This window comes from Coregonus clupeaformis, chromosome 21 (genome assembly GCF_020615455.1).
Source record: "Coregonus clupeaformis isolate EN_2021a chromosome 21, ASM2061545v1, whole genome shotgun sequence".
Classification (NCBI taxonomy): Eukaryota; Metazoa; Chordata; class Actinopteri; order Salmoniformes; family Salmonidae; genus Coregonus; species Coregonus clupeaformis.
Genome location: NC_059212.1, coordinates 41,045,946 through 41,073,264, shown reverse-complemented (window position 1 = coordinate 41,073,264; position 27,319 = coordinate 41,045,946). Strand labels below are relative to the sequence as shown.

Here is a 27,319-nt window from a genome sequence, read left to right as displayed (position 1 = left end):
GACGGGCTGCGGCATTCTGGATGAGTTGTAGGGGTTTAATGGCACAGGCAGGGAGCCCAGCCAACAGCGAGTTGCAGTAATCCAGACGGGAGATGACAAGTGCCTATGATATTTACATTTTACATTTTAGTCATTTAGCAGACGCTCTTATCCAGAGCGACTTACAGTTAGTGAGTGCATACATTTTCATACTGGCCCCCACGTGGGAAACGAACCCACAACCCTGGCGTTGCAAGCGCCATGCTCTACCAACTGAGCTACAGGGGACCAATCAAATGTACATTCAACGTTGTGTGACGTTGTTCGCCCGCAGGGGTCTTTATTGATTTTTTTTTTGTGTGAAAAGTATGCAGGTGAGTGAATACAGTATCAACACTGTATATATCAACTCATCATAAAATTATTTCAGAAGACTACAGCTCTGAACTGAAATACACAGAGTATACCAAATATTAAGAACACATGCTCTTTCCATGACAGCTTTTTCACGCTCAACAGTTTCCCGTGTGTATCAAGAATGGGTGGGGGTGCAACTCAGGTGTTCCTAATGTTTGGCATACTCAGTGTACGTATTCATGCTGTACTATTACCCTAATATTACCCTATGCATAGAATTAGGTATTAGAATAGCTTCTAGTAATTTATACTGAACAAAAATATAAACACAACATGTAAAGTGTTGGTCCCATGTTTCATGAGCTGAAATAAAAGATCCCAGAAATCTTCCATACCCACAAAAAGCTTATTTCTCTCAAATTTTGAGCACAAATTTGTTTACATCCCTGTTAGTGAGCATTTTTCCTTTGCCAAGATAATCCATCCACCTGACAGGTATGGCATATCAAGAAGCTGATTAAACAGCATGATCATTACACAGGTGCACCTTGTGCAGGGACACTAAAAGGCCAATCTAAAATGTGCAGTTTTGTCACACAACACAATGCCACAGATGTCTCAAGTTTTGAGGGGCGTGCAATTGTCATGCTGACTGCAGGAATGTCCACTAGAGCTGTTGCCAGAGAATTGAATGTTAATTTCTCTCACATAAGTCGCCTCCAACGTAGTTTTAGAGAACAACCGCAGACCACGTGTAACCACGCCACCCCAGGATCTCCACATCCGGCTTCTTCACCTGCAGGATCGTCTGAGGCGGGGGTGCTGAGGAGTATTTCTGTCTAATAAAGCCCTTTTGTGGGGAAAAACTAATTGGCTGGGCCTGGCTCCCCAGTGGGTGGGCCTATGCCCTCCCAGGCCTATCCATGGCTGAAGAAAGAATTAATTTCTATTGACTGATTTCCTTATATGAGCTGTAACTCAGTACATTTTTTGAAATTGTTGCATGTTGCGTTTATTTTTGTTTAGTGTAATGTGATCTCTATGACCCTATGCCTGTATATTGTGGTAAGGCCCACAGCAGGACAGTGACTATCCTTTTTGGTGAGGCAGTTCAGTCTCTCAGCATGTCAGAGCATTTTGTGAAAAACGTGGCCCCTTTTGCCCTTTCCTAACCATTGTATTCTTCACACAGACAGAATGTAAATCTGCTGTATCATTCTGCTCCCTCTCCCTCGTGGACAAGGGCATGACAACACCAAGGTCGATAAATCGCTGACATCACAAAACAAATCCGATAAGGGTCACAGGAAGCAAAGCGAGGAGAGAGAGAAAAGGAGAAAAGAAGGAGGTGGACGCCAAGTGACAGGCTCCATCTTTGGACCGGTGCCATTTCCTAAGGATGACTCTTCTTTCTCTCTTGCACCGCGCACTATGCCATGCCCCCATGTCTGCAGTGCGGGATACTGAGAATACTCCAAATACCCCGTCTATGCTTGGTCTCTGGCTCCATTTCACTTTCACTCTCTCTCCGGTGTGAAGCCGAGGCAAAAACCCCATGCTGTAAATGTTGGCTAAGATGGATATGAGCTGAGATGATGCCCTTCAATACAATATTTTTAATATTTTTATTTAACCTTTATTTTGACAGGGCGTCATGCTGAGACCCAAGGTCTCTTTTACAGATGAGCCTTGAATCAAACATACACATCAATATACACTATACACATCAATATACACAATATATATATATATATATGAATAATAATAATAATAATAATATACATGAATACACAAAAAGCAAAACACAATCATATCAAACAAACACATTCTTCAGTAAAAAATTCCTCAATAAGCCATCTGAATTTCCCTAGAGGCATCAAGCCTTCCCATTTTAGATTGCTTTGAAGATTATTCCACAAGGTGCCATAAAACTAAAATCTGATTTACCTAATTCAGTGGAGATCGAAGGGATCTCCAGAGTTAGCCATCCCTGAGACCGGGTCTGTTAACTCGTGCGTCTGTAGTGTTAACAATGAAGCAAGGTAGAGCAGAAGTTTATGCAAGAGGGCTTTATAAACAAAAAGAGTGCAATGTATTGATCTAGGAGACTTCAAAGAGGGCCAGCCTACTTTCTGATACAGAAAGCAATGATGTGTACTGAACCTGTCGCCCGTAATAAAGCGTAGTGTTATATGATAAACTGCGTCCAAAGGCTTCAATACAGTGGCAGCTGCATTCATATAAACAATATCACTATAATTTATAACCAGTATGAATGTCTAGTGAATTATTTTCTTTCTGCTATTTAATGAAAGGCATGCCGTATTCTTATAAAGGAAGCCCATTTCAATTCTTAACTAATTCATCAACATGCTTTCTGAAAGACAGCTTCTCGGCAATCCAGATACCCAGACATTTATAATTGGGGACACAACCAATGTGGGTACCATCCAATGTACAAATGCATAAATCATCAGATACATTTGAAAGCTTTTTTAACATATACTTAGTTTTACCTGCTTTAAGTACCAATTTTAGTTCAACAAGGGCTTTCATCAAAGCAAAACAAATTCAGATTGTAGCGCCGAGAGAGCCTTGTCAACAGAAGGGGCAACACAATACAAAACAGTATCATCTGCATACAAGTGGAGGTTACAATTTCCTACGAACAAACCAATGTTGTTTATATAGACAGTAAAAACTACAGGGCCCAAAATCAACCCCTGTGGGACAACCTTAGTAATATCAAGGAAGTCTGACTTAACACCATCAGAAGAAACATATTGTCTCCGGTCTGTCAGGTAGTTTTCCAACCAGATGAAGGCTGCCTGACCCAGGCCAATTTCAGACAGTCTACGAATTAATATTGAATGGTCAACAGTGTTGAAAGCCTTCAACAGGTCTAAAAAAAGGGCAGCACAATGCCACCTTTTGTCCATGCAATTTAAAATGTATTTTATCACCAAAGCAGCAGATATAGTGCTATGACCTGGCCTGAAACCAGACTGATGGACACTTAGAATACATTTTGAAGCTAGAAAAAATCTAAGCTGAGTATTGCTTCAAGATTCAAAAAAGTTTGCTAGGCTAGACAGTTTAGCGATAGGGTGATAATTATTCATGTCAGAGTGGTCACCACCTTTGTAGAGAGGAAGAACATGGGCAGCCTTCCAGACCCTAGGGATAGCACCCGAGATAATTGTCAGGTAAAATATAGTCTCACCAGTCTCAACATCAACAGTGAAGAGGCGAATCTGGGATGCTGACCTAGTGATAGTACCCTATATCCCAGTTGATTTGATGTTGAATTTGCAACAAATACTCGAAGTCCCCTTTTACTCTTTCTGTACCTGCTCAAATACTCTGGAAATGCAGTATTGCTTTCTTCCTTCCATGCCATTACTTGTCCAGTGATGTTTTTTTGTCGACATTTAGAAAGTTGGCAAAAATTGACCCGACAATTGAATTGCCTGCTACCGTGCATTTTCACTTAAATATTGTGTCGTGTATATAACGTCACAACAAAATCGCTAAAACCTAGTGTCAAAAATGTGGTTGAAGTGTTTCTTACCCATTTAAGAAAAATGCGCATTCATAAAAATCACCTATTTCATGTCTCAGGTAGGCCGTGAAAGTCAGCATGGACAGAATGCAATAATTGACTCATGCAATATTATAATAGCGCTTCTGTAGATCTGAAATAACTGGCTGGTGAAACTTGCATCCAGCCAACCAGAAAAGCAAGGCGAAGTCTGGACAATCCTTGTCCGGCAAAGAAAACATTTTTATAGTTGAGAAATTATTTTGCAAGTAGGCATTTACAATTAAATGTGGAGTGGAACTTTATAGTTACGTGAAGACATTCTACCTTCAAAATTATTTGGCAATCGTTTATTCGAAAAACAGTTTCCATCATGCAAGAAAGTTTGACAAAATAAAAATCGACCCATGTCGAACGGATAAAAATTTCGATCTTCAGAAAATGTATGCTATATCTGCCATTTCTACAGTTGTAGGCAGCCCAATTCTGGTCTTTAGACCAATCAGATCAGCTCTTTTGCCAATAATTGAGCAAATATCAGAATTGGGACGCTTGTGTAAACGCAGCCGTAGAAACCGCAATCACTTTTATTGGCTCAAGATTAACGGTGTATTCCTCTGACCAGGCTTTGGTGATGCATGCCAGATTTTACAAAGCCTGGATAAGTACACTGCTCAAAAAAATAAAGGGAACACTTAAACAACACATCCTAGATCTGAATGAATGAAATAATCTTATTAAATACTTTTTTCTTTACATAGTTGAATGTGCTGACAACAAAATCACACAAAAATTATCAATGGAAATCAAATTTATCAACCCATGGAGGTCTGGATTTGGAGTCACCCTCAAAATTAAAGTGGAAAACCACACTACAGGCTGATCCAACTTTGATGTAATGTCCTTAAAACAAGTCAAAATGAGGCTCAGTAGTGTGTGTGGCCTCCACGTGCCTGTATGACCTCCCTACAACGCCTGGGAATGCTCCTGATGAGGTGGCGGATGGTCTCCTGAGGGATCTCCTCCCAGACCTGGACTAAAGCATCCGCCAACTCCTGGACAGTCTGTGGTGCAACGTGGCGTTGGTGGATGGAGCGAGACATGATGTCCCAGATGTGCTCAATTGGATTCAGGTCTGGGGAACAGGCGGGCCAGTCCATAGCATCAATGCCTTCCTCTTGCAGGAACTGCTGACACACTCCAGCCACATGAGGTCTAGCATTGTCTTGCATTAGGAGGAACTCAGGGCCAACCGCACCAGCAAATGGTCTCACAAGGGGTCTGAGGATCTCATCTCGGTACCTAATGGCAGTCAGGCTACCTCTGGCGAGCACATGGAGGGCTGTGCGGCCCCCAAAGAAATGCCACCCCCACACCATGACTGACCCACCGCCAAACCGGTCATGCTGGAGGATGTTGCAGGCAGCAGAACGTTCTCCACGGCGTCTCCAGACTCTGTCACATGTGCTCAGTGTGAACCTGCTTTCATCTGTGAAGAGCACAGGGCGCCAGTGGCGAATTTGCATGTGTTATTTCCAATTAAAGGTTATCAAACCTCAATGAGTTTAGAATTCCTATAACTGCCTATATATGGAAAGTAGTTTTACAATGCACTGCTAAATCACACACTCATACAATAGCAGCCATGTACTTCAAAACAAAAACAGTCAACTTGATCTTTTAATCACAAGCAAAATACCAGTGTCCAAACTCACTCTCGCACTGTGTGTCCCACTTACACTGTTGGAACATAAAGCAGAGGTGGTTACAAAAACAATCTACACAGAATAATTACATAGCAGAAAGTCCTTTGTTTGCTTAGGCCCAGGAGACATAAGGATTTTAGTGTCACACCATTCTGGCAATTTGCTGCTCTGTGTTGCAACATGGTGTGAGTGACGATGACAGAAACTTGTGGGTTGGCACAAGGCCGGCCCCACTGCCCACTAGAAGATGAGGTATATGCTGGGACAGTGGCAGACTAGCCCTCCTCTTAGCGCTAGGACCAGATGCAGAACTGAGCCTCCCTGGATCTTGTAGTCTGCAGCGGTCTTCTCATCGTTCCTGAGAGGGATGGGAGCAGATAAAACAAGTGTTACATCCAAGATGTAATGCCGCCACTTGATTAAATGGAGCAGATGTTTCATGACAAGATTGTGACGGAAGGGTTGATTACTTACATCTGTTTTCCACTGTAGATTAGTCTTTGTTGAGGTGGAATCCCCTCTTTCTTTAATTCTCTCCACCTTCATATGTGTACAAGAGAGCACATAAGCTAAATGTCATTACTGGGATATTTATTTATTTTATTTTTATGTAACCTTTATTTAACTAGGCAAGTCAGTTAAGAACAAATTCTTATTTACAATGACGGCCTACCAAAAGGCAAAAAGGCCTCCTGCGGGGACGGGGGATAAAACAATTACGAAATATAGGCCAAAACACACATCACGACAAGAGAGACACCACAACACTACATAAAGAGAGACCTAAGACAACAACACAGCATGGTAGCAACACGACATAACAACAACATGGTAGCAACACAACATGGCAGCAGCACAACATGGTACAAACATTATTGGGCACAGACAATAGCACAAAGGGCAAGAAGGTAGAGACAACAATACATCACGCGAAGCAGCCACAACTGTCAGTAAGAGTGTCTTTGAATGAAGAGATGGAGATAAATCTGTCCAGTTTGAGTGTTTTTTGCAGCTCGTTCCAGTCACTAGCTGCAGTGAACTGAAAAGAGGAGCGACACAGGGATGTGTGTGTTTTGGGGACCTTTAACAGAATGTGACTGGCAGAATGGGTGTTGTATGTGGAGGATGAGGGCTGCAGTAGGTATCTCAGATAGGGGGGAGTGAGGCCTAAGAGGGTTTTATAAATAAGCATCAACCAGTGGGTCTTGCGACAGGTATACAGAGATGACCAGTTTACAGAGGAGTATAGAGTGCAGTGATGTGTCCTATAAGGAGCATTGGTGGCAAATCTGATGGCCAAATGGTATAGAACATCTAGACATGACTCCCCACTCCCCAGCAATGTATGCTGACATGAGTAATCAAAATATTACACATGGAAAGCAAACGCATGAGATTAATATCAACCTTCAGAGTAATGTAGATGTTTCATACCTTGTCTGTGGGCTCAATGTCGATCTCTATTTCTTTGCCAGTGAGAGTCTGTAACAGTAAAATAATTGTTCATTTTAGAGCATAAAATACCATATTGCAATAAACAGCAACATCTTATAAGGTTAGGTCTATGTTAGTGGATAATGGCTATGGTTCTACAGCACCTGTTTATTGTACTGAGTGAGGCCTTGTATCCTGTCTAGATTTTGATGTAGACTGGGGTGAGCAAAGCAGCTCAACCATAGGACGATGGCCATATAATTTAATTTAGTTAGGTAGTAACACCTAGCTAGCATATAGTTAGTTAGCTACCTAACGTTAATTAGTTATACTGAACAAAAATATATAAACGCAACATGTAAATTGTTGGTCTCATGTTTTATGAGCTGATATAACAGATCCCCGAAATGTTCCATATGCACAAAAAGCTTATTTCTCTCAAATTATTTGCACAAATCTGTTTACATCCGTTAGTGAGCATTTCTCCTTTTCCAAGACAATCCATCCACTTGACACCTTGTGCTGTGGACAATAAAATGTAGCTCTAAAATGTACAGTTTTGTCACACAACACAATGCCACAGATGTGTCAAGTTTTTAGGGAGCGCGCAATTGCCATGCTGACTGCAGGAATGTCCACCAGAGCTGTCGTTTTAGAGAATTTGTTAGTATGTCCAACCGGCCTCACAACCGCAGACCACGTGTAACCACGCCAGCCCAGGACCTCCACATCCGGCTTCTTCACCTGAGGGATCGTCTGAAACCAGCCACCATGACAGCTGATGAAACTGAGGAGTATTTCTGTCTGTAATAAAGCCCTTTTGTGGGGGAAAACTCATTCTGATTGGCTGGGCCTGGCTCCCAAGTGGATGGACATGGTTCCCCAGTGGGTGGGCCTGCCTATGTCCACCCATGGCTACGCCCCTGCCCAGTCATGTGAATCCATAGATTGGAGCCTAATGAAATTAAATAAATTGACTGATTTCCTTATATGAACTGTAACTCATAAAAATCGTTAATTATTGCATGTGGCGTTTATATTTTTTGTTCCGTATAGTTCACGTTAGCGAACTCTACATTCTATACGGGGATGACTGTTTCAATGCCAATGGCCTGCAGCGATGTCCACTATATAGCGCTTTTCAAATCAATTAATATATTTAGCTACGGCAGATAGCTAGATCGGCGATGAGATGATCATTCAGTCTGTAAACTAGCGGGCTTGGCCACCGATTAAATGGCTGGTCTTACCTTAACCTTGATCAGCATTTTGACTGTCGCATAAAATACGTTTTAAATCGATAACAAAAAAACTCATCCACATTTAGTGTGGTATTGTTGCCAAATTGAGCAAACCAAATATTTTTCAACCATTTGATTCAACTTTACTTCCTGTGTAAGTCACTATTCCGTCCGTCCATCGTGTTTTGTGAGACATTGGTTCCGCTTCGCAAATAATTACTTTCTGGGGAAAAGATGTGACTATTACAAATGTAACTTTTAAAACCGTAAAAATTCAAGGATGTTTTTTGACCAAGAAATACAAAAACTGATGATGTTGTTAAGTTTTTAGGTCTATAATTATCACTTCTTGAACTCTCACAGATGTTCAGCATTAAGATAATTAGAATCAATTGGTCCATAAATATTTCTAGTTTCAGCCACTCCTAGATCATTCAGTCATGTCTCTCCTGTGGCAATGTGCAATCGTTTTGGCTGTTGTAGCAGCAAGGGCTGCCAACGACGGTAAGTCTAATAATGAACACATTATAATATTATATAGCGCTGAGACCATGTAAACTTCAATTGGCTACTTATCTCATGCTGACAACCTAACAGACTAACCAAGTTGTGTTGATGTTGGCTATTGAGATGGGAGTGATGATATTGTCAAATTAAATTTTTAGGTTTTAGTGTGGATTGTGAGAAACGCTCCATTAAAGTGACATGGAAGGTCAGTCCAGAGTTGGTTGAGAATGCTGCCCGTCTCTTCCTTGGACACTGCGTTCCATCCAAATTTTCTGTTCTTCCCACTGGAGAAGGGGAAGCGACATTCCACTACAACCTCAATGGCTGTGCAATCAAGAAACGGGTAATGTCTAACTCTTGACCCAATGTATACTATTTTGGATCCTGCGAAGACTAATGAGTCTCCTTCCATTCCCCAGGTGACTGGCAAAAAACACATCTACTCAACCAACCTGACTTACAGACCTGACCGAAAGCCCAAACCTGCTGCTATTAGTCACCACATTAAGTGTGTTTACACAAGGTAACCATCTATGCCAGGGGTACTCAACTCATACCCTTAGTGGTCTGGCGCCTGCTTGTTCTGTTCTACTTGATCATTAATTGCATACACCTGGTGTCCCAGGTCTAAATCAGTCCCTGACTAGAGGGGCACAATAATAAAATGTAGTGGAACTGAGTTGAGGGCTCTATTGGGTGCAGTGTTGGTGTGGTGCAGCGTAGCAATGGTGTTGGAATCAAATCTTCCTAAGCCTTTGTCACCTTAACTGTAATGATTAAACCATACATTCCCCCCTGTATGTAGACATTATTATATATTATATTATTATATAGACCTGAGGGATGGATTCCCCCATTCCTTATCCCTGCCTCTGGTAGTGCTGAGGGTCATGGAGGATTGGTTTTCCACATGGCACTCCTCAATGGTGAGTGACTCCTACAATATCATTGTTAGAGAATATGTTCAATCAACTTACCTGGTAAATAAATGCCTAGCAGAGGACACTGCCTGACGCGAGTTGAAACCTGTGGATGTATGGTACATATGTATTGCGCCCCCTCTCTGTTGCATGTAGAAGACCTTACTGGTCTGGCCAAGACCAGCCTGTTCCCCCTGGGCTCTTTCATCCCCATCTGGGCAGCAGTGGACCAGAAGGACCACCAGCCCTTGCTGCTGCTCATGGAGGAGTGTGTGGCGGCCACTACACCAGAACTGCAGTCTGAGAGTCTGGTGTACCCAATAATCACCAACAAGGGGTATGTACCAGACCTGGTAATGTGCATGTTTCGGTTTTTGACCGCCTAGCACTACACAGCTGACTCAAATAACCAACTCATCAAGTGTTGCTTATTTTAAGCTGCTGTGTAGTGCTAGGGCAAAAACCAAAACTTGCACCCAGGGGAGGGAGGGGCGACTGAGTTGGGAAAACGCTGATGTAGGGGACAGATTCATCCCAACAACATATTGAGAATGTTGGCTTGTCTGGTGTGATTATTTGCTGGATTGAAGTTCTGTTTGTCTGCTCATTGCACAATGCATTTTCAGTTGCCTTGCAGATGGGAAGACTGGGAACTCCAGGTTCCTGCCTAGGTACCACTCGTCTGCTATCCTGCTTTACCTGCAGTCCTTCAAGTTTGCCCTCGGCGAGGAAGTGAGTGGCCCACAAGTTCTCGGTATGACTGGGTTGTTCATACTGTAGGTCTTGACTGTTCTCTTACTTCACCCCAGGTATATATCCATTGCAAGCTTGTTGCATGGGACCCTGAGGTTCTTGATAAAGAAAAGAAGGCTTGCCACTATATTAAAGAGACTGGAGGGTTAGTATTACAGTTTATTGGCCACATTCTTTAACATTGGGCCATAATGACGGTAGTGCCAGTGCAACAGCTCTGTAACCTTGTTCTTTTTATTCGTAGATGGGAGCTGCTGGATGACCCGTCTCAAAGTGTCCTCTGCAAGTGCTGTGAATCCAGTTGCAAGCCTCGGTTGAAGAGGGGCTTGCATTCAGGTATTTTGAGGCACTTCATTTCAAGCCTGAATAAACTGTCAAGTTCCATATTAATTTGAGCTGATCATTCTTGAGTTTCTTATGGGAATGCAGCTTGAAGTAACTTTTCTCTTCAGAACCCCAGGGCTTGGTTCAAAACGCTGTCCTTGGACCGCTCACAATAGTGGGACACTCTGAAACCCAGATCTCCAGTGAATCCATAAAGTATCCTACTGTAGACCAAGGTTGGTGATTTTTATTTTTTTGGCCTTCAAGACTATAGTTTACAATTTAAAAGCAAAGTGTATCAGCTTTGATGCCAAATTAACTTGAACCTGTAACCTACTAATCTGTCCTCATTGTGTTCTGTATCCACAGTTGACTGGATGGTGTAATGGTCTGGAACACTTCGCTTGTCAGGTGTGTTCTGGTTATTGGGAGGCATTTTACTGTAACATCCCCAATGGCAATGAGCTGCATGTGACTAACAATTCTTCAACCTGTTACAGGGGTTTCTGTCTCACTGCCATCTGCCTGTTGTAGGAGGCCGGAAGGGTGCAGCCCTTTCCAGTACATTTGGAGAAGTGGTAGAAACTACAACCCCATATGGATATGAAGTCCTTTGACTTCAGCGTTTTTCAATAAATGGAGTACTTCACAATGGTTTTTGTCTCTGATGGTTGTCAAAAATGCTATGCTCCTAATGAGCTGTACCGTAAATCCAGGAGTGCAGCGCAGGTATCCACACAAACTAGCCAAGCGGTGACCATCTGGTTGTAAGAAGCTGTTTGATTCTTACTGTATCACCATGTCTCTTATGATGAACAATGTAAGTTATGGCATGTGAGCGCTCAGTGTTTTGTGACTACTTCATGTTCTGGACTACCCAGTGTCCTGTTTACACTTGAACTGTAACGCTTTCTTCTCTTGGCATAAATAGTTTGCTAATATTGATAGTCACAACAGGTGTTCATGCAATGGTAAAGCTATTCAAAAGATTGTCATAAGTGAATCTGATTTATTTTGGGGGGGGCTATAATTTTTCAGTAGTAGGCCGACGGGGTTAAGACCCCAAGATCAAATTTACACACAAGCAACGTTTAGAGATTGTAGGTGGATGATGGCCTTGCTTAGGTAACAATACAGACATGGCTGCAGTTGATCATTGGATTATATTTACAATTTTTACTAAATGACAATTAGATCACTAACTCTGTTTTGATGGAGTGACTTCTAAAATGTTGACACAGGATTTGTAGTTCAAGACTAGTGGCAGCCAGAGGAACTTTTTATTGTGACCGTGTTTTTTGTGGGAATTACAGGGAGGGCATCTCTTACCCCAGGGGGCGTCTCGCCCCATTTTATATTTACGTCATTTAGCAGACTCTCTTATCCAGAGCGACTTCAAATTGGTGCATTCACCCTATAGCCAGTGGGATAACCACTTTACAATTTATTTTTTATTTTTTGGGGGGGGTAGAAGGATTACTTTATCCTATCCCAGGTATTCCTTAGAGGTGGGGTTTCAAATGTCTCCGGAAGGTGGTGAGTGACTCCGCTGTCCTGGCGTCGTGAGGGAGCTTGTTCCACCATTGGGGTGCCAGAGCAGCGAACAGTTTTGACTGGACTGAGCGGGAACTATGCTTCCGCAGAGGTAGGGGAGCCAGCAGGCCAGAGGTGGATGAACGCAATGCCCTCGTTTGGGTGTAGGGACTGATCAGAGCCTGAAGGTACGGAGGTGCCGTTCCCCTCACAGCTCCATAGGCAAGCACCATGGTCTTGTAACAGATGCGAGCTTCAACTGGAAGCCAGTGGAGTGTGCGGAGGAGCGGGGTGACGTGAGAGAACTTGGGAAGGTTGAACACCAGACGGGCTGCGGCATTCTGGATGAGTTGTAGGGGTTTAATGGCACAGGCAGGGAGCCCAGCCAACAGCGAGTTGCAGTAATCCAGACGGGAGATGACAAGTGCCTATGATAGTGATAGTACCCTATATCCCAGTTGATTTGATGTTGAATTTGCAACACATTTTAATAAGAAATGGGAAAGTTCCAATTCCAAATAGGCTTACATCAAATACTCGAAGTCCCCTTTTACTCTTTCTGTACCTGCTCAAATACTCTGGAAATGCAGTATTGCTTTCTTCCTTCCATGACATTACTAGCTATGCCATTACTTGTCCAGTGATGTTTTTTTGTCAACATTTAGAAAGTTGGCAAAAATTGACCCGACAATTGAATTGCCTGCTACCGTGCATTTTCACTTAAATATTGTGTCGTGTATATAACGTCACAACAAAATCGCTAAAACCTAGTGTCAAAAATGTGGTTGAAGTGTTTCTTACCCATTTAAGAAAAATGCGCATTCATAAATTTGCGACAGCCTGTATGCACTATCACCTATTTCATGTCTCAGGTAGGCCGCGAAAGCCAGCATGGACAGAATGCAATAATTGACTCATGCCATATTATAATAGCGCTTCTGTAGATCAAATAACTGGCTGGTGAAACTTGCATCCAGCCAACCAGAAAAGCAAGGCGAAGTCTGGACAATCCTTGTCCGGCAAAGAAAACATTTTTATAGTTGAGAAATTATTTTGCAAGTAGGCATTTACAATTAAATGTGGAGTGGAACTTTATAGTTACGTGAAGACATTCTACCTTCAAAATTATTTGGCAATCGTTTATTCGAAAAACAGTTTCCATCATGCAAGAAAGTTTGACAAAATAAAAATCGACCCATGTCGAACGGATAAAAATTTCAATCTTCAGAAAATGTATGCTATATCTGCCATTTCTACAGTTGTAGGCAGCCCAATTCTGGTCTTTTGACCAATCAGATCAGCTATTTTGCCAATAATTGAGCAAATATCAGAATTGGGACGCTTGTGTAAACGCAGCCGTAGAAACCGCAATCACTTTTATTGGCTCAAGATTAACGGTGTATTCCTCTGACCAGGCTTTGGTGATGCATGTCAGATTTTACAAAGCCTGGATAAGTACACTGCTCAAAAAAATAAAGGGAACACTTAAACAACACATCCTAGATCTGAATGAAATAATCTTATTAAATACTTTTTTCTTTACATAGTTGAATGTGCTGACAACAAAATCACACAAAAATTATCAATGGAAATCAAATGTATCAACCCATGGAGGTCTGGATTTGGAGTCACCCTCAAAATTAAAGTGGAAAACCACACTACAGGCTGATCCAACTTTGATGTAATGTCCTTAAAACAAGTCAAAATGAGGCTCAGTAGTGTGTGTGGCCTCCACGTGCCTGTATAACCTCCCTACAACGCCTGGGAATGCTCCTGATGAGGTGGCGGATGGTCTCCTGAGGGATCTCCTCCCAGACCTGGACTAAAGCATCCGCCAACTCCTGGACAGTCTGTGGTGCAACGTGGCGTTGGTGGATGGAGCGAGACATGATGTCCCAGATGTGCTCAATTGGATTCAGGTCTGGGGAACAGGCGGGCCAGTCCATAGCATCAATGCCTTCCTCTTGCAGGAACTGCTGACACACTCCAGCCACATGAGGTCTAGCATTGTCTTGCATTAGGAGGAACCCAGGGCCAACCGCACCAGCATATGGTCTCACAAGGGGTCTGAGGATCTCATCTCGGTACCTAATGGCAGTCAGGCTACCTCTGGCGAGCACATGGAGGGCTGTGCGGCCCCCCAAAGAAATGCCACCCCACACCATGACTGACCCACCGCCAAACCGGTCATGCTGGAGGATGTTGCAGGCAGCAGAACGTTCTCCACGGCGTCTCCAGACTCTGTCACGTGCTCAGTGTGAACCTGCTTTCACCTGTGAAGAGCACAGGGCGCCAGTGGCGAATTTGCCAATCTTGGTGTTCTCTGGCAAATGCCAAACGTCCTGCACGGTGTTGGGCTGTAAGCACAACCCCCACCTGTGGACGTCGCGCCCTCATGGAGTCTGTTTCTGACCGTTTGAGCAGACACATGCACATTTGTGGCCTGCTGGAGGTCATTTTGCAGGGCTCTGGCAGTGCTCCTCCTGCTCCTCCTTGCACAAAGGCGGAGGTAGCGGTCCTGCTGCTGGGTTGTTGCCCTCCTACGGCCTCCTCCACGTCTCCTGATGTACTGGCCTGTCTCCTGGTAGCGCCTCCATGCTCTGGACACTACGCTGACAGACACAGCAAACCTTCTTGCCACAGCTCGCATTGATGTGCCATCCTGGATGAGCTGCACTACCTGAGCCACTTGTGTGTGTTGTAGACTCCGTCTCATGCTACCACTAGAGTGAAAGCACCGCCAGCATTCAAAAGTGACCAAAACATCAGCCAGGAAGCATAGGAACTGAGAAGTGGTCTGTGGTCACCACCTGCAAAACCAGTCCTTTATTGGGGGGGTGTCTTGCTAATTGCCTATAATTTCCTCCTGTTGTCTATTCCATTTGCACAACAGCATGTGAAATGTATTGTCAATCAGTGTTGCTTCCTAAGTGGACAGTTTGATTTCACAGAAGTGTGATTGACTTGGAGTTACATTGTGTTGTTTAAGTGTTCCCTTTATGTTTTTGAGCAGTGTATTTTAAGTATCAGCTAACCACATGTTATAGCAATTTGGTGCCTGACGCACTCATTGGTTGATGCATGTAATGTCTGAGCAGGGGATGGTGACGTAATGCTGTGTTCCTAACCAAGTGGAAATCTACCATATATGACTGGGAAAAATCCACTTGAACGGCACTACAACTGGTAATTACTAGTGGGAAACTTGTCTATCATCCTGAGCTCCCACTTGCTGACCTCTGATGTCATCTACTAAGAAAATTACCTTGATGACGGGCCTTTTCTTCAGTTAAATGCAACAACAAAACATTATTTATAAAAAGCAATCTATTAATATGGTTTTTGAACACTATAGTTTGTTTACAAGCGTGGTAGCTGTACTTTTAGTTTATTCTTTACACAGCTTGTTGGCCATTAGCCAATCGGCATTTCTTAACGAGTTTAAAGCACGTGAATACATCCAACTAGTATTTACGACTTCACAACTGGTAAATTCCCACCTCCCACTTGGTTACGAACGCAGCATAAGTATCTGATAATTAATTGCAAGACTGGAATGAGTTCATACTAATGATTTCCAGATCAGTGATTGATCGCCTGCAGCTGGAGGTTGTTAACATAGGAAAACACACGTATGGCAGTGGTTAACTTGATTGCTTGCTGACAGGTTTTATAGGCATCACCAACTGAACATTGGTATTCAATCATGATGGCTTCCTTTTGGCACAGTGCGGTTCTCCTATGCATGGCTGTTGCTGCCAATGTGGCACAAGAAGGTAACTTGTATTATCACTGTCTTTCATGTAGGCCTATTGTGTTTGGAACGTGACCAGTACTAGCACAAAAACTTTGATGGCAAAGCAGCAGAAGATGTTCTTTTGTATTTTATACTTTTATTTTTATTTTAATTTTTATCTCCTGGCAGATATGGAGGTAGACTGTGGCCCTGATTCAGTGACCTTGAGATGGAGGGCAGCCAGGTCACAAATGGATGCCTCACTCCTCCGTCTGGGAGACTGTTATCCCTCCAGTGTTTCTGCTGGGGAGGCCATGTTCCAAGTGGAACTCAGTGACTGTAACTTCAGGAGAATGGTAGGCTTTAGCAAAGGTTGTACCGATGTGTATTTGGTTGTCAGATGTAGGGTTGTTGAACCCCCTCCTTTCTCACTACAGGTGACTGGGGACACACTGATGTACATGAATGAGCTGACCTCTATGTCTGCTCCCAAAGCTCACCTGAAGTCTGTCTTTCAGTCTTACCCAGTGGTTTGTGCCTATGAAAGGTGAGATGTGGCTGTTTTATACCCCCTAAATAATACCCTTTCTGTTGCATCATGTGCTAATGCTGGACAAGAACCAGTCCAACCCTGAACATTGACCCTCGGCTACATGTCTAAATTATTTCCTTTTGTCTGTACTGTAGGCCCGCAGACTGGGCGCCTCCCATATTTGATGTAGTACTGTTTCATACATATGGTCAAGGAGATCTGGTCTACCACATGGGACTTATGACGGGTAGGTTTGAGACTACTTCTAACCTTGAAGTAAATAATTGAACTCCTACAGATTTAAGACTGCCCATATGTGTATCCTGCAGATGACTTCTCTGGACCACATCTGTCTAGGGAATACCCCCTTGGCTCCTCCATCCATATCTTGGCAGCAGTGGAGCAGAAGGACCATCAGCCTTTGCTGCTTCTCTTAGAGGAGTGTGTTGCGACCACAATGCCAGAGCTGCAGCCAGCAGGCCCAGTGTACCCCATCATCACCAAGGGGTATGTACCACTGGGTTATACAGCTGGATGCTATTAGGGCTTTTGCTCCAAGTAGGTGTGGATCCATTTGGTGAACCATTCCTGACTGTCAATTTTTTTGTTGCCATCAGATGTCTTGTGGATAGCATGACTTCAAACTCAAAGTTTGAACCAAGACGAGAAACCTCTGAAATCCGTCTGTCTCTGAAAGCCTTCAAGTTCACCGTTGGCGAGGAAGTGGGTGTACTTATCTGTGATTTACATTTTGGCACTGCTGAAATATGAGAGCTAATATACCTAATCTCTTCTCAGGTCTATATACATTGCAAGCTTTTGGCCTGGGACCCCAGTGGCCTTGACACCAGCAGGAAGGCCTGCCACTATGTGAAAGGGCATGGGTACAAAATATTGTTTACACCTATTCAATTAAACTACTTTTTCTGGAAGGAGGTACTACTTGAACTTGCCAAAAGTATCTCATTTGGAGGGAACAGTGCCATGAGAAATTCATGTTTTGACTACTTTTTTCTTCAGTTGGGAGCTCCTTGATGACCCCTCCCATAGTAACCTCTGTAGCTGCTGTGACTCCAGCTGCAAGTCCCAGAAGAGAAGGGGAATACCATCAGGTATTACACCCTTTTTGCACACCACTCCAGTTGAATTTACTTATTTTCCCAGGGCACTAGAATGGGATGCTTTATTTCTTTTGACGTGTCCATCCACCAGTTTCAATGTTTAAACTATCTTTTAGGTAAACTTGGGCAAACTCAAAATGCAGTCCTTGGACCACTTACAACCACTGATAATTCACCGGCCTGAATGTTAACCAGGTTTGGTTTTTTTACACCCCCAAATGAGCATTTCAAAGTTCTGTTTCATTGACCTGTTAGCTTAACTTTACTTTTTGTTTCAGGGTTAGCCTGAGTCCAGCTGGGATTCCTGGAAGATGGGCAGCCATGCATGCCCTGACTCTGGAATGGCTGCTGTCCACTTGATTTGAAATAATAAAAATAGATATTACTTTACTATGGCGTGTCCTGACTTCCTCTTGGATTTATTCTCACTAGTCATCTAAATTGTATCTCACAAGAACATAAGGTCAAGCGCATTCAATCTCACATGCTACAGTCAGGTTTAACTTCTCTTCACAAGCAGGTCATTGTGCTAAGGTGATTGGAAGGATGTGATGCAAGTAAATGGTTTGATGCCTTTTATTACACAATTGTGTAAGTGCTCATAGTTTGTCTAGATGGTTCAACTATGCTTACTAGGAGCGCAGAAATCCACTGAATGTTACGATTGTCTACATGATCTCTGACCTGATGGATTGCTTCAAGACGCATGGACACTAAATCTACTTCCAGTTGTAGCACCACTGCATTGGATAAGTATTCTTTGGTCTCCAACATTTTGGTATTCATTCCTAGATGCTACATTTTGGCTGTTTCTAAGACAGCCAAGATGGGTGCTTCATAACCAATGCTAGCGACTCTGAATTAGACTCGTCACTGCCTGTATTTAGATGTGGTTATTACAATAGCCAATGTGTAAAAACCAAACGTTTCTGATCAGTGCAGGCCTAATGGTTGCAAGTGTTGCCAACATGTGTTCACGCCTTACTTTCAGAAGTTATTTTGAACCGGATAGGTTTCACTTCCAGTCAGATTAACATATTTAACAGTAGCTGAGCTGTTGACCATCAGAGCATATCTCCACATAGTGGGACCGAAGGCAAGAGCCAGTGATAATTGGATGCCTGTGGTACCCAAAAAGGCCACAGGATGTCATACGATCTGACAGAATTACATACTAGCTGTATTTCCACTACAACAGAAAATAATTAGGCGTTAGTATAAGGAACCCATGCTCTCGCGCAATAGAGACGAGAAGCAAAAATGGAACAAACTTATGCCTTCTGTCCCGCTATTGTTCTGATGGTCTACTACATGAAAGTTCAGTTACTATTAAAATACATTTGCATCTTACTGGAAGTGTGAGGCATTTTGCCTCCTGCGCCTTCACTAATCGGTTTTGGGTGTGCTGGAGATTCTGCCTATTACCTCTCCAGTTCTTCCACTAGGTGTTCACTTGCCTGCAGTCTGGCCGCAATGGCTTTCAGTTCAACAGCTTGTGCTTAAACGCGCAAGCAAAACCAATCTCACAGTCTTTAGTCGTAATGCAGTGTGCAGGCATGTAGCTCAGCAGCTGTGAGATCCCCTACATTCATTCTGTCTGCCACCTGGTTTCAGGCTGGCTTCCACTTCAGCAAGTTCCATTTTGGTGTATTTCAGTTACGTTTTGTTCTACCAACATGTCTCATCTCAGCTCATTCCAGATGTCAGGCACAGGCTGCTGCTAGGTGATATCATTCACTTTGTCTGCCACTGACAGACAGCAGCACAGTACCAGCAGAGCTACGGTGGTCTCCATACTATAGTAGGCCTATATATAACCTCCCCACTTAACTTTTTGAGTGATGGCACTCCTTTTATACAGTGCATTCAGAAAGTATTCAGACCCCTTCACTTTTCCACATTTTGTTACAGCCTTATTCTAAAATGGATTTAACACACAATACCCCATGACAAAGCGAAAACAGGTGTTTATCATTTTTGCAGCATTGAAGGTCCCCAAGAACACAGTGGTCTCCATCATTCTTAACCCTCCCGTTGTCCTAGGGTCAAAATGACCCGCCACTGTGTTGAACCAACTTTATTTAATTTTTATATTTTTTGGATCATTTGTGAGAAATAGGCAGTGATACTTTCTTTAAAGTCTCACTGCCTCCTTCTCACAAATGATCCCAAAAATATAAAAATTAAATAAAGTTGGTTCAACACAGTGGCGGGTCATTTTGACCCTAGGACAACGGGAGGGTTAAATGGAAGAAGTTTGGAACCACCAAAACTCTTCCTAGAGCTGGCCGCCCGGCCAAACTGAGCAATCGGAGGAGAAGGGCCTTGGTCAGGGAGATGACCAAGAACCCATAGTCACTCTGACAGAGCTCCAGAGTTCCTCTGTGGAGATGGGATAACTCCACCAATCAGGCCTTTGCGGTAGAGTGGCCAGACGAAAGCCACTCCTCAGTAAAAGGCACACGACAGCGTGCTTGGAGTTTGCCAAAAGGCAACTAAAGGACTCTCAAACCATGAGAAAACAAGATTGAATGTATTTATGTTATTTTATTTTTGTATACGTTTGCAAAATTTTCTAAAAACCTGTTTTTGCTTTGTCATTGGGGTATTGTGTGTAGATTGATGAGGGGGAAAAACTATTTAATCAATTTTAGAATAAGGCTGTAATGTGGAAAAAGTGACAGGGTCTGAATACTTTACCAATGCACTGCAGGCCTACACAAATGTGAAAGTAAGAAAGGATCTAGTAAAATATCAACAGGATTAATGATTAGTCACTGTTCTTAGTTTAGTCATGTTTCCTGCTTAGGCTTGGATATTTTGGAAATCCGAGGTGAAATTGAGCAAACAATGTCCAGGGTATTGATAATGTTGTGACAAGTGCACCTGTTGCGCACCTGTTTTTGCTGCCTTGTCATACAATATTGACAATGGAATACACCTTTAATATTTTATAAACCATATAGTTATCATCATAGACATATCTTAGCAGGAGACCAGGACATTTTATTCACTGGAAATTCTCTCCGCACCGTTACCGTATTAGGTGAAGGGAAGAAATTGGGGCAACCAACCATACACCTACTAATTTAGCGCGCTATGGAGGACTCGGCCAATCAACGTCGCGCGCACATTCAACCGTACCAGGTACGCTTCAGTGCAGGACTAGGAGCTAGTAAAAAAAAGAAATAAGCAGACTTTTCAGCACCTCATCTTCACGTCGATGGTCAACTAAGGCCTACATTTCGAAACTAAGGTAGCCAACAACGTTTTTTGCAACATTGGAATAAATCATATTTCATATTTGAGTGTGTCTGACGTGTTTTTCTATTCCCTGCATCACTTTACAACCTTACGCTAGCTAGCTGGTTTGCTATCTAGCCAAGCTAGCATTACTGGAAAGTCAGACTCACACTATGGCTCAAACCGGTTATTGATCATATCTAGCTAATTTGCTAGCGACACAAAAGTCCACTTGAGACGCACACTTGAGACAATAAACCGGGTTAAAATGCTTGAACATAACTAATTATAATGATGGAATCCAGCCATCCTGAATTCTAACCTTGCTCTCCACGCTTTTGTGCCTAGATTCAAGAGCTAGTCAAGAACAAGGCATTGGGATGGACTGGTTTCACTGTAACAGCTGCTTCCGAAGAGAGGGCCAGAACTTTGCTGTCTCCAGCTGTGGTCACATCTGCTGTGAAGGGTGCATCAACCCTAGTAAAAGTATGACAGTTCTCATTTCCCTGTCTCCCGCCCACACCCATCCTATGGTCCCGGATCTGTGCTTACTATTTCATACTGTTGTGTTGTTGTCTCGAAATGTTGCCCTTTCTTTTCCCTCAGAACAATGCACTGTGTGTGGAGCCAGCTGCAATTACCTGGCCATCTCAGATCAGGTTGGTGTGTTATTAATTATTTCAATTCAATGACTGTCACTGATTCATCAACAGCAACATGTAGCCTACCTGTTAAATCAAGCGTATACTTATAACATTTTCTTCTCCCTACCTCACTCTTCCTGTATTGGCAGATGAAGCCTCAGGAGCAGGTGTTCTTCAAAGACCCTGTGAAGCTCATTCAGTCTCGTCTGGAGCACATAGCACAGGTTCAACTCTGTTTTGCATTTTGTGTTAGGTGTATTTGATATAAAAGGGCAAAAGCAGTGTGAAAGTTTCACGCAAATGTTTATTACGTGCCTACTAGCTCAGCACCTATTTGTACAATTATATCTCTGCCTGTCAGATTACTCTATTCCAGCGAAGGCAGAAGGAAAGGGTCATTGTCTACTTTAAAAACAAATCTATGGAGCTGGAGAGGAGACTGAAGGATGTCACAGATCAGTGTTACAGGTTCAGTAAAACAACTGATAGTATGTTACTATTATTCTTCTGTCTTACTTCAATCTATTACAGTGACATTTCTTTCTCTCACATAACCTTTATGCAGGCAAGTTTTAGAGCTGAAAAGAGAGAATGCTGAGTTGAAGAAACCTCTCTCTCAGAGGAGGGTAAGATTTTCAGTGTGTCTAGCACCGAATGTCTTTGAGCATTGGCAAAAACTGTCTTTTGAATTTGATTAATCAAGTACGCTATTGCTGTCACAATAGTCATTTTAGACTTTCCTCTCTTTTCACAGGCATCACCTGGACACTTTCAAACAAATGGGTATAAGTCTCTACTATTTATCACATCTGAGAAAAATATTTTCAATATGCTGTCCTTATCTCATAAGCTGAAAGTGTTTACTGACAACTGATGTTTCCGTAGCAGTGCCCAAAGGATGTCTCTCCCAGTGGCTGTTACCTCCCCAGGTAAAGATGAACGCTGATAGGTTGTGGTCAGAGGCATTTCAGAGATCTTAACATTTACATTTACATTTTCGTCATTTAGCAGACGCTCTTATCCAGAGCGACTTACAAATTGGTGCATTTTTTATTTATTAACATGACAATACCATTTAAATGTATCCGCAATAGGAGAAATTCCATTCCATTTTAAACCTCAGATGAGCAATGGTGTGTAACTTTCCTTATCTGTCCTTACAGTCACCCCTCGCTCACGTCCTGTTAGGTAGGAGATATATGAATGTGGTTGCACAGACAGGCATGTATGCGTACACACATCATACTGACTGTCTTTCACAACAGTCTTTCAAACACAATGTCCTATATTGTCTAAATGTATTCAATTCAGAGATATTTTCACCTGTCAATAATTGTGTTTCAGCCACCAAGGCTTTGCTGAAACCCAGGAGAGGTTCAGAGATAGAAACCCTAGGCTCACCCTCGCAGTGAGTTTGCGTTCCTTCTTTGCTATAGCATGTTTCATATCCCTTCTCTGTCTTAACTGTAGCAGACTGAGTAACTCTTTCCTCCAGTAAGTGTATTTTCTTATGGTCTCTGTTTCTCTCCTGCTCCCGCTCTCAGACTCCGCCTGGTTCTGCCACATCAATCTCCAGCCTGAGCTCTCTGCACGAGCGTGGTGGCTTCAGTGAGTGGCACACAACAGATTCACTTGATCTAATGAAAAAAATGATTGGCGTATTTTCATGCCAAACATTTTTGAAAGATGTCACAAATATATCAACAATCCACAAACAGATGGTAAAAGATTGGCATAGAATTGTCTTAGCATACCATGGTAGTTCATTCAAGCAACACAACTATTTTTCTGTAAATCACTTTGAACATCAAACTGAAATGTTTTTTGTTTTTTTCTCTCCTGTCATAGGGACTCCCACCATTATTAGCACTCCCACCCGGTAAGAATTGATGAATATCAGTTGATTTCCATGGTGCATCATTGAAAGTAGTGGTAAGGGTAGATTTACATTAGTAAAATGTGTATTAAGATCTCTCTTCAACATCAGATTTCCTGCTTCATGCATGTGTGTGCACCTATTAGCATACCGTAAATACCATAGTATATAGACAAACAATAAGGAACGCACATCAAACTATACAGGAGCTTCTCATCTAAACCAGTATGTTGCACTCTTGGTTAATGCAATGAATCACAAATGTGTTAATATTTTAAGCCTTTAATTTTCAATGTGGTTAACAGAGGAAAAATGCTGTCTACTGGTATTAAGGTAATTCTTGCAGGGACATGTAGAGTGGGAGATTCCCATTTGGACAGACAGTCCTCTCCTCGATCCTCCGTCCTCCATGACCCGGAAACTGATAATTGGTTGAGTGTCAATTACACTGAACAAAAATATAAAATCAACATGTAAAAAGTGTTGGTCCCATGTTTCCTGAGCTGCAAAAAGCTTATTTCTCTCAAATGTTGTGCACAAATTTGTTTACATCCCTGTTAATGAGCATTTCTACTTTGCCAAGATAATCCATCCACCGGACAGGTGTGGCATATCAAGAAGCTGATTAAACAGCATGATCATTACACAGTGCCGGGAACAAAAAAAGGCCATTCTAAAATATGCAGTTTTGTCACACAATGCCACAGATGTCTGAAGTTGATGGAGCGTGCCATTGCCATGCTGACTGCAGGAATGTCCACCAGAGCTGGTGCCAGAGAATTGAATGGTAATTTCTCTACCATAAGCCGCCTCCGTTGTCGTTTTAGAGAATTTGGCAGTACGTCCAACCAGCATCACAACCGCAGACCACGTGTAACTACGCCAGCCCAGGACCTCCATATCCGGCTTCTTCACCTGCGTGATCGTCTGAGACCAGCCACCCGGGCAGCTGATGAAACTGTGGGTTTGCGCAACAGAAGAGCTTCTGCACAAACTGTCAGAAACGTCTCGGGAAGCTCATCTGCGTGCTCGTCGTCCTCACCAGGGTCTCGACCTGACTGCAGTTCGGCGTCGAAACCGACTTCAGTGGGCAAATGCTCACCTTCGATGGACACTGGCACGCTGGAGAAATGTGCTCTTTGCGGATTAATCCCAGTTTCAACTGTACCGTGACAAGATCCTGAGGCCCATTGTCGTGCCATTCATCTGCCGCCATCACCTCATGTTTCAGCATGATAATGCACTGCCCCATGTTGCAAGGATATGTACACAATTCCTGGGTGCTGAAAATGTCCCAGTTCTTCCATGGCCTGCATACTCACTAGACATGTCACCCATTGAGCATGTTTGGGATGCTCTGGATCGACGCATACGACAGCGTGTTCCAGTTTCAGCAACTTCGCACGGCTATTGAAGAGTGGGAGAAAATTCAAAAGGGCCCAATCAACAGCCTTATCAACTCTATGCACAGGAGATGTCGCGCTGTATGAGGCAAATGGTGGTCACACTAGATACTGACTGGTTTTCTGATCCGCGCCCCTACTTAAAAAAAAAGTGATCTGTGACCAACAGATGCTTATCAGTATTCCCAGTCATGTGAAAACCATAGATTAGGGCCTGATTTATTTAAATTGACTGATTTCCTTATATGAACTGTAACTCAGTAAAATATTTGAAATTGTTGCATGTTGCATTTATATTTTTGTTCAGTATAATTAGTAAGCGAATGGAGGAGTGTCCTCGCCTCCTCAGATCTAGGAAGCACGAATACCCTACCTGAATCCTTGGCGGAAGAGTTGAGATTCACCACACCCCCTTTGAATCAGCTGACGTTTACTCTGAAAAAAAGCATTTGAAAACGATATGCTACTTATCCTTTTATCTATAAATATGCCTAGCTAAATTTATTGTTTACTAGAGGACAGAGGAGTTGAGCCAACCAAACAGAGATCTGAATCTAGATCTGTCTCTTTACACTACAAAAGTATCGTTCCTGGGACTAATATGTGTCGTCAAAGTAGTTTAGTGTAAAGAGGCCCAAAGCTAAATGAGCAGACCTCTCTCTCCAAATCTCAGGTCTGAGAATCTGACTCCTAACATTTTCCAGTTCTTGACTGGGTCATCACTGCACTCGCCAAGGACTTTCAGAAATGGCCAGTAAACCGGTAGGTTACTTTTTCATGCTATGTCTCACACTGACTTAATTCCAGTGACAAAATTGAGATCCAGTTGAATGTAGGTTTTTAATTAAGTAGCTCCTAAAGTGACTGGAGATTAAATGGCAAAGACCCCATTTTTTCTGCAGAATCTGAGATGAACAGCTGACCCAGATCTCAGAAAGTGTGGGGAAGCAGTTAACACAAACAAGAAAACAATGGGATACACACGCAACGTTTTTGTTTTTACTAGTTTCCAGTGATGCAGTTGTGCAAATGTTAAATTGAACATATAATACAACATTAAAGACATGCTCCGGTACATTGGCAACTAAAGTATTTTTTTTAAACAAATGTAAAACTCCCACTTTGGGCTGATGTGTCAAAAGTGTAGTTCACACATGCATAATCTATGAGCAGAATTACGGTCTTTAACTCAATTAGCCACGAAATCCCTAGTTTGAAAGATGCTTTTCTTGAAGCTGTGCAGTGCCATTTTCCCTACATTTCACCCCACATGGGCCAGCCCCTTAGCAATTTGAGTTCTAGCCCTTGCATTGAGTGGAAGCTAGCAAGAGGCCTGCCCAGCATTATCCAATGAGGTTGCAAGGCGGGCCCAACGACTCAGTGGACAAAGCAGAGAGCGCAATGAGGTGGTGCACATATCTGCACATATGTGATGTAGTACGCAATTTTCAGGGACCACTTTTGGCTTGTGAGTGCTACTTTCGCAACTCCTAGATAAAAAGTATACAAAAGTACCGGAGAATCTCTTTAATTTATGAAATGAGTGCCATGTGTCCAGTTAAGTAGAAAATTGAAAAACTGTTTACAACTGCAATTAAAGGGATCTGCAACTGAGAATAGTGTTAAGACAAACATTTCTCCTTCAGGCCTCTACAGTATTCTTGTACTTCCTTTGTAATGTTATCATAGCTAATAGAAAAAAAAATTACACTGTAGAAAATGTTGCTTAAATACTTTTACTGGTATACCTGGATTAATTTAATACGTGTTGTTTTCCTCTCGGAAGGCATAGAAAATGGCCTGCACGAAACACTACTTATTGCTTTGGATTAAAGTGGACTAAGAATCTATTACTTCTATGCCTCAGTCCCTTCTCTGCTGAACTGAATTTGGTTTGATTACACAATTCCAGTGACTTCTGTCACCCTAACCATCCCCTCACACAAATGCTCGCTATAGGAAGAATACGGTCCCCACCAATCTGGGGCATGGCCTAGGTGAAATAAACGGAAAACTCAAAGATAAAATAAGCCTACATTGCAGCCCTTCACAGCTAAACAGAATAAATTGAGAGATGTGAGCATTATACAGGACCAAAGAGAGTACTTCAGTTTATCCAAAATATGGTTTGAACTTGGTCTTCGTGGCCATTGAACTTCACTTTAAAACATTGCAGGTCAGTTCAAACTGCATAACATAATTTTAATAGGAATTCAATTTTTCTGAAAAGGAATGCATTTAATGAACATTATCACAGCTAAAATGTCAGTGCTCAAAAATGCAAGTGCAACATGTCTATTCAGAAGGATTACAAGTGAATGGCCAGTTTGCTTCTCGTGAAAAGGAATTGAAGGTTGTAAAGGAAAGAGTACTACTTTAAGTGATTAATCAGTGTCTTTACCCTAAGATTCATAAATGTTTTCCCAGTGCAGTTTCACTTCTGAAAAATACAGAACTACACTACAGTAC

The 27,319-nt window shown here is 42.5% G+C and overlaps 2 protein-coding genes and 1 long non-coding RNA gene across 3 annotated transcripts; 2 read left to right on the top strand and 1 right to left on the bottom strand.

The window, feature by feature from the left end:
* Window positions 1–5,539: 5,539 nt before the first annotated feature.
* On the bottom strand, window positions 5,540–8,438 carry LOC121534722. Its single transcript, XR_005994663.2, has 4 exons — window positions 8,268–8,438; window positions 7,018–7,065; window positions 6,058–6,123; window positions 5,540–5,941 (listed from the first exon to the last, which is right to left on the bottom strand). It is a non-coding gene; the product is annotated as an uncharacterized LOC121534722 (long non-coding RNA).
* Window positions 8,439–8,676: 238 nt separating this feature from the next.
* Window positions 8,677–18,074, top strand: LOC121534719. The gene is made up of 20 exons (XM_041841305.2): window positions 8,677–8,762; window positions 8,924–9,108; window positions 9,185–9,288; window positions 9,600–9,691; window positions 9,842–10,022; window positions 10,312–10,417; window positions 10,495–10,583; window positions 10,683–10,774; window positions 10,891–10,998; window positions 11,132–11,142; window positions 15,972–16,071; window positions 16,221–16,387; window positions 16,469–16,578; window positions 16,719–16,810; window positions 16,893–17,070; window positions 17,181–17,286; window positions 17,362–17,447; window positions 17,584–17,675; window positions 17,801–17,879; window positions 17,963–18,074. Exons 1-19 carry the CDS (start codon window positions 8,699–8,701, stop codon window positions 17,866–17,868), a joined length of 2,031 nt encoding a protein of 676 aa, XP_041697239.2. The 5' UTR covers window positions 8,677–8,698; the 3' UTR covers window positions 17,869–17,879; window positions 17,963–18,074.
* Window positions 18,075–20,842: 2,768 nt separating this feature from the next.
* LOC121535641 (RING finger protein 212B) lies at window positions 20,843–27,150 on the top strand. The gene is made up of 14 exons (XM_041842881.2): window positions 20,843–20,940; window positions 21,276–21,413; window positions 21,534–21,586; window positions 21,721–21,795; window positions 21,933–22,039; window positions 22,137–22,197; window positions 22,326–22,354; window positions 22,457–22,500; window positions 22,735–22,759; window positions 22,916–22,979; window positions 23,116–23,179; window positions 23,420–23,450; window positions 25,524–25,612; window positions 25,753–27,150. The coding sequence occupies exons 2-13, from the start codon at window positions 21,308–21,310 to the stop codon at window positions 25,606–25,608; spliced, it is 744 nt and encodes a 247-aa protein (XP_041698815.1). The 5' UTR covers window positions 20,843–20,940; window positions 21,276–21,307; the 3' UTR covers window positions 25,609–25,612; window positions 25,753–27,150.
* The last annotated feature ends 169 nt before the right edge of the window (window positions 27,151–27,319 follow it).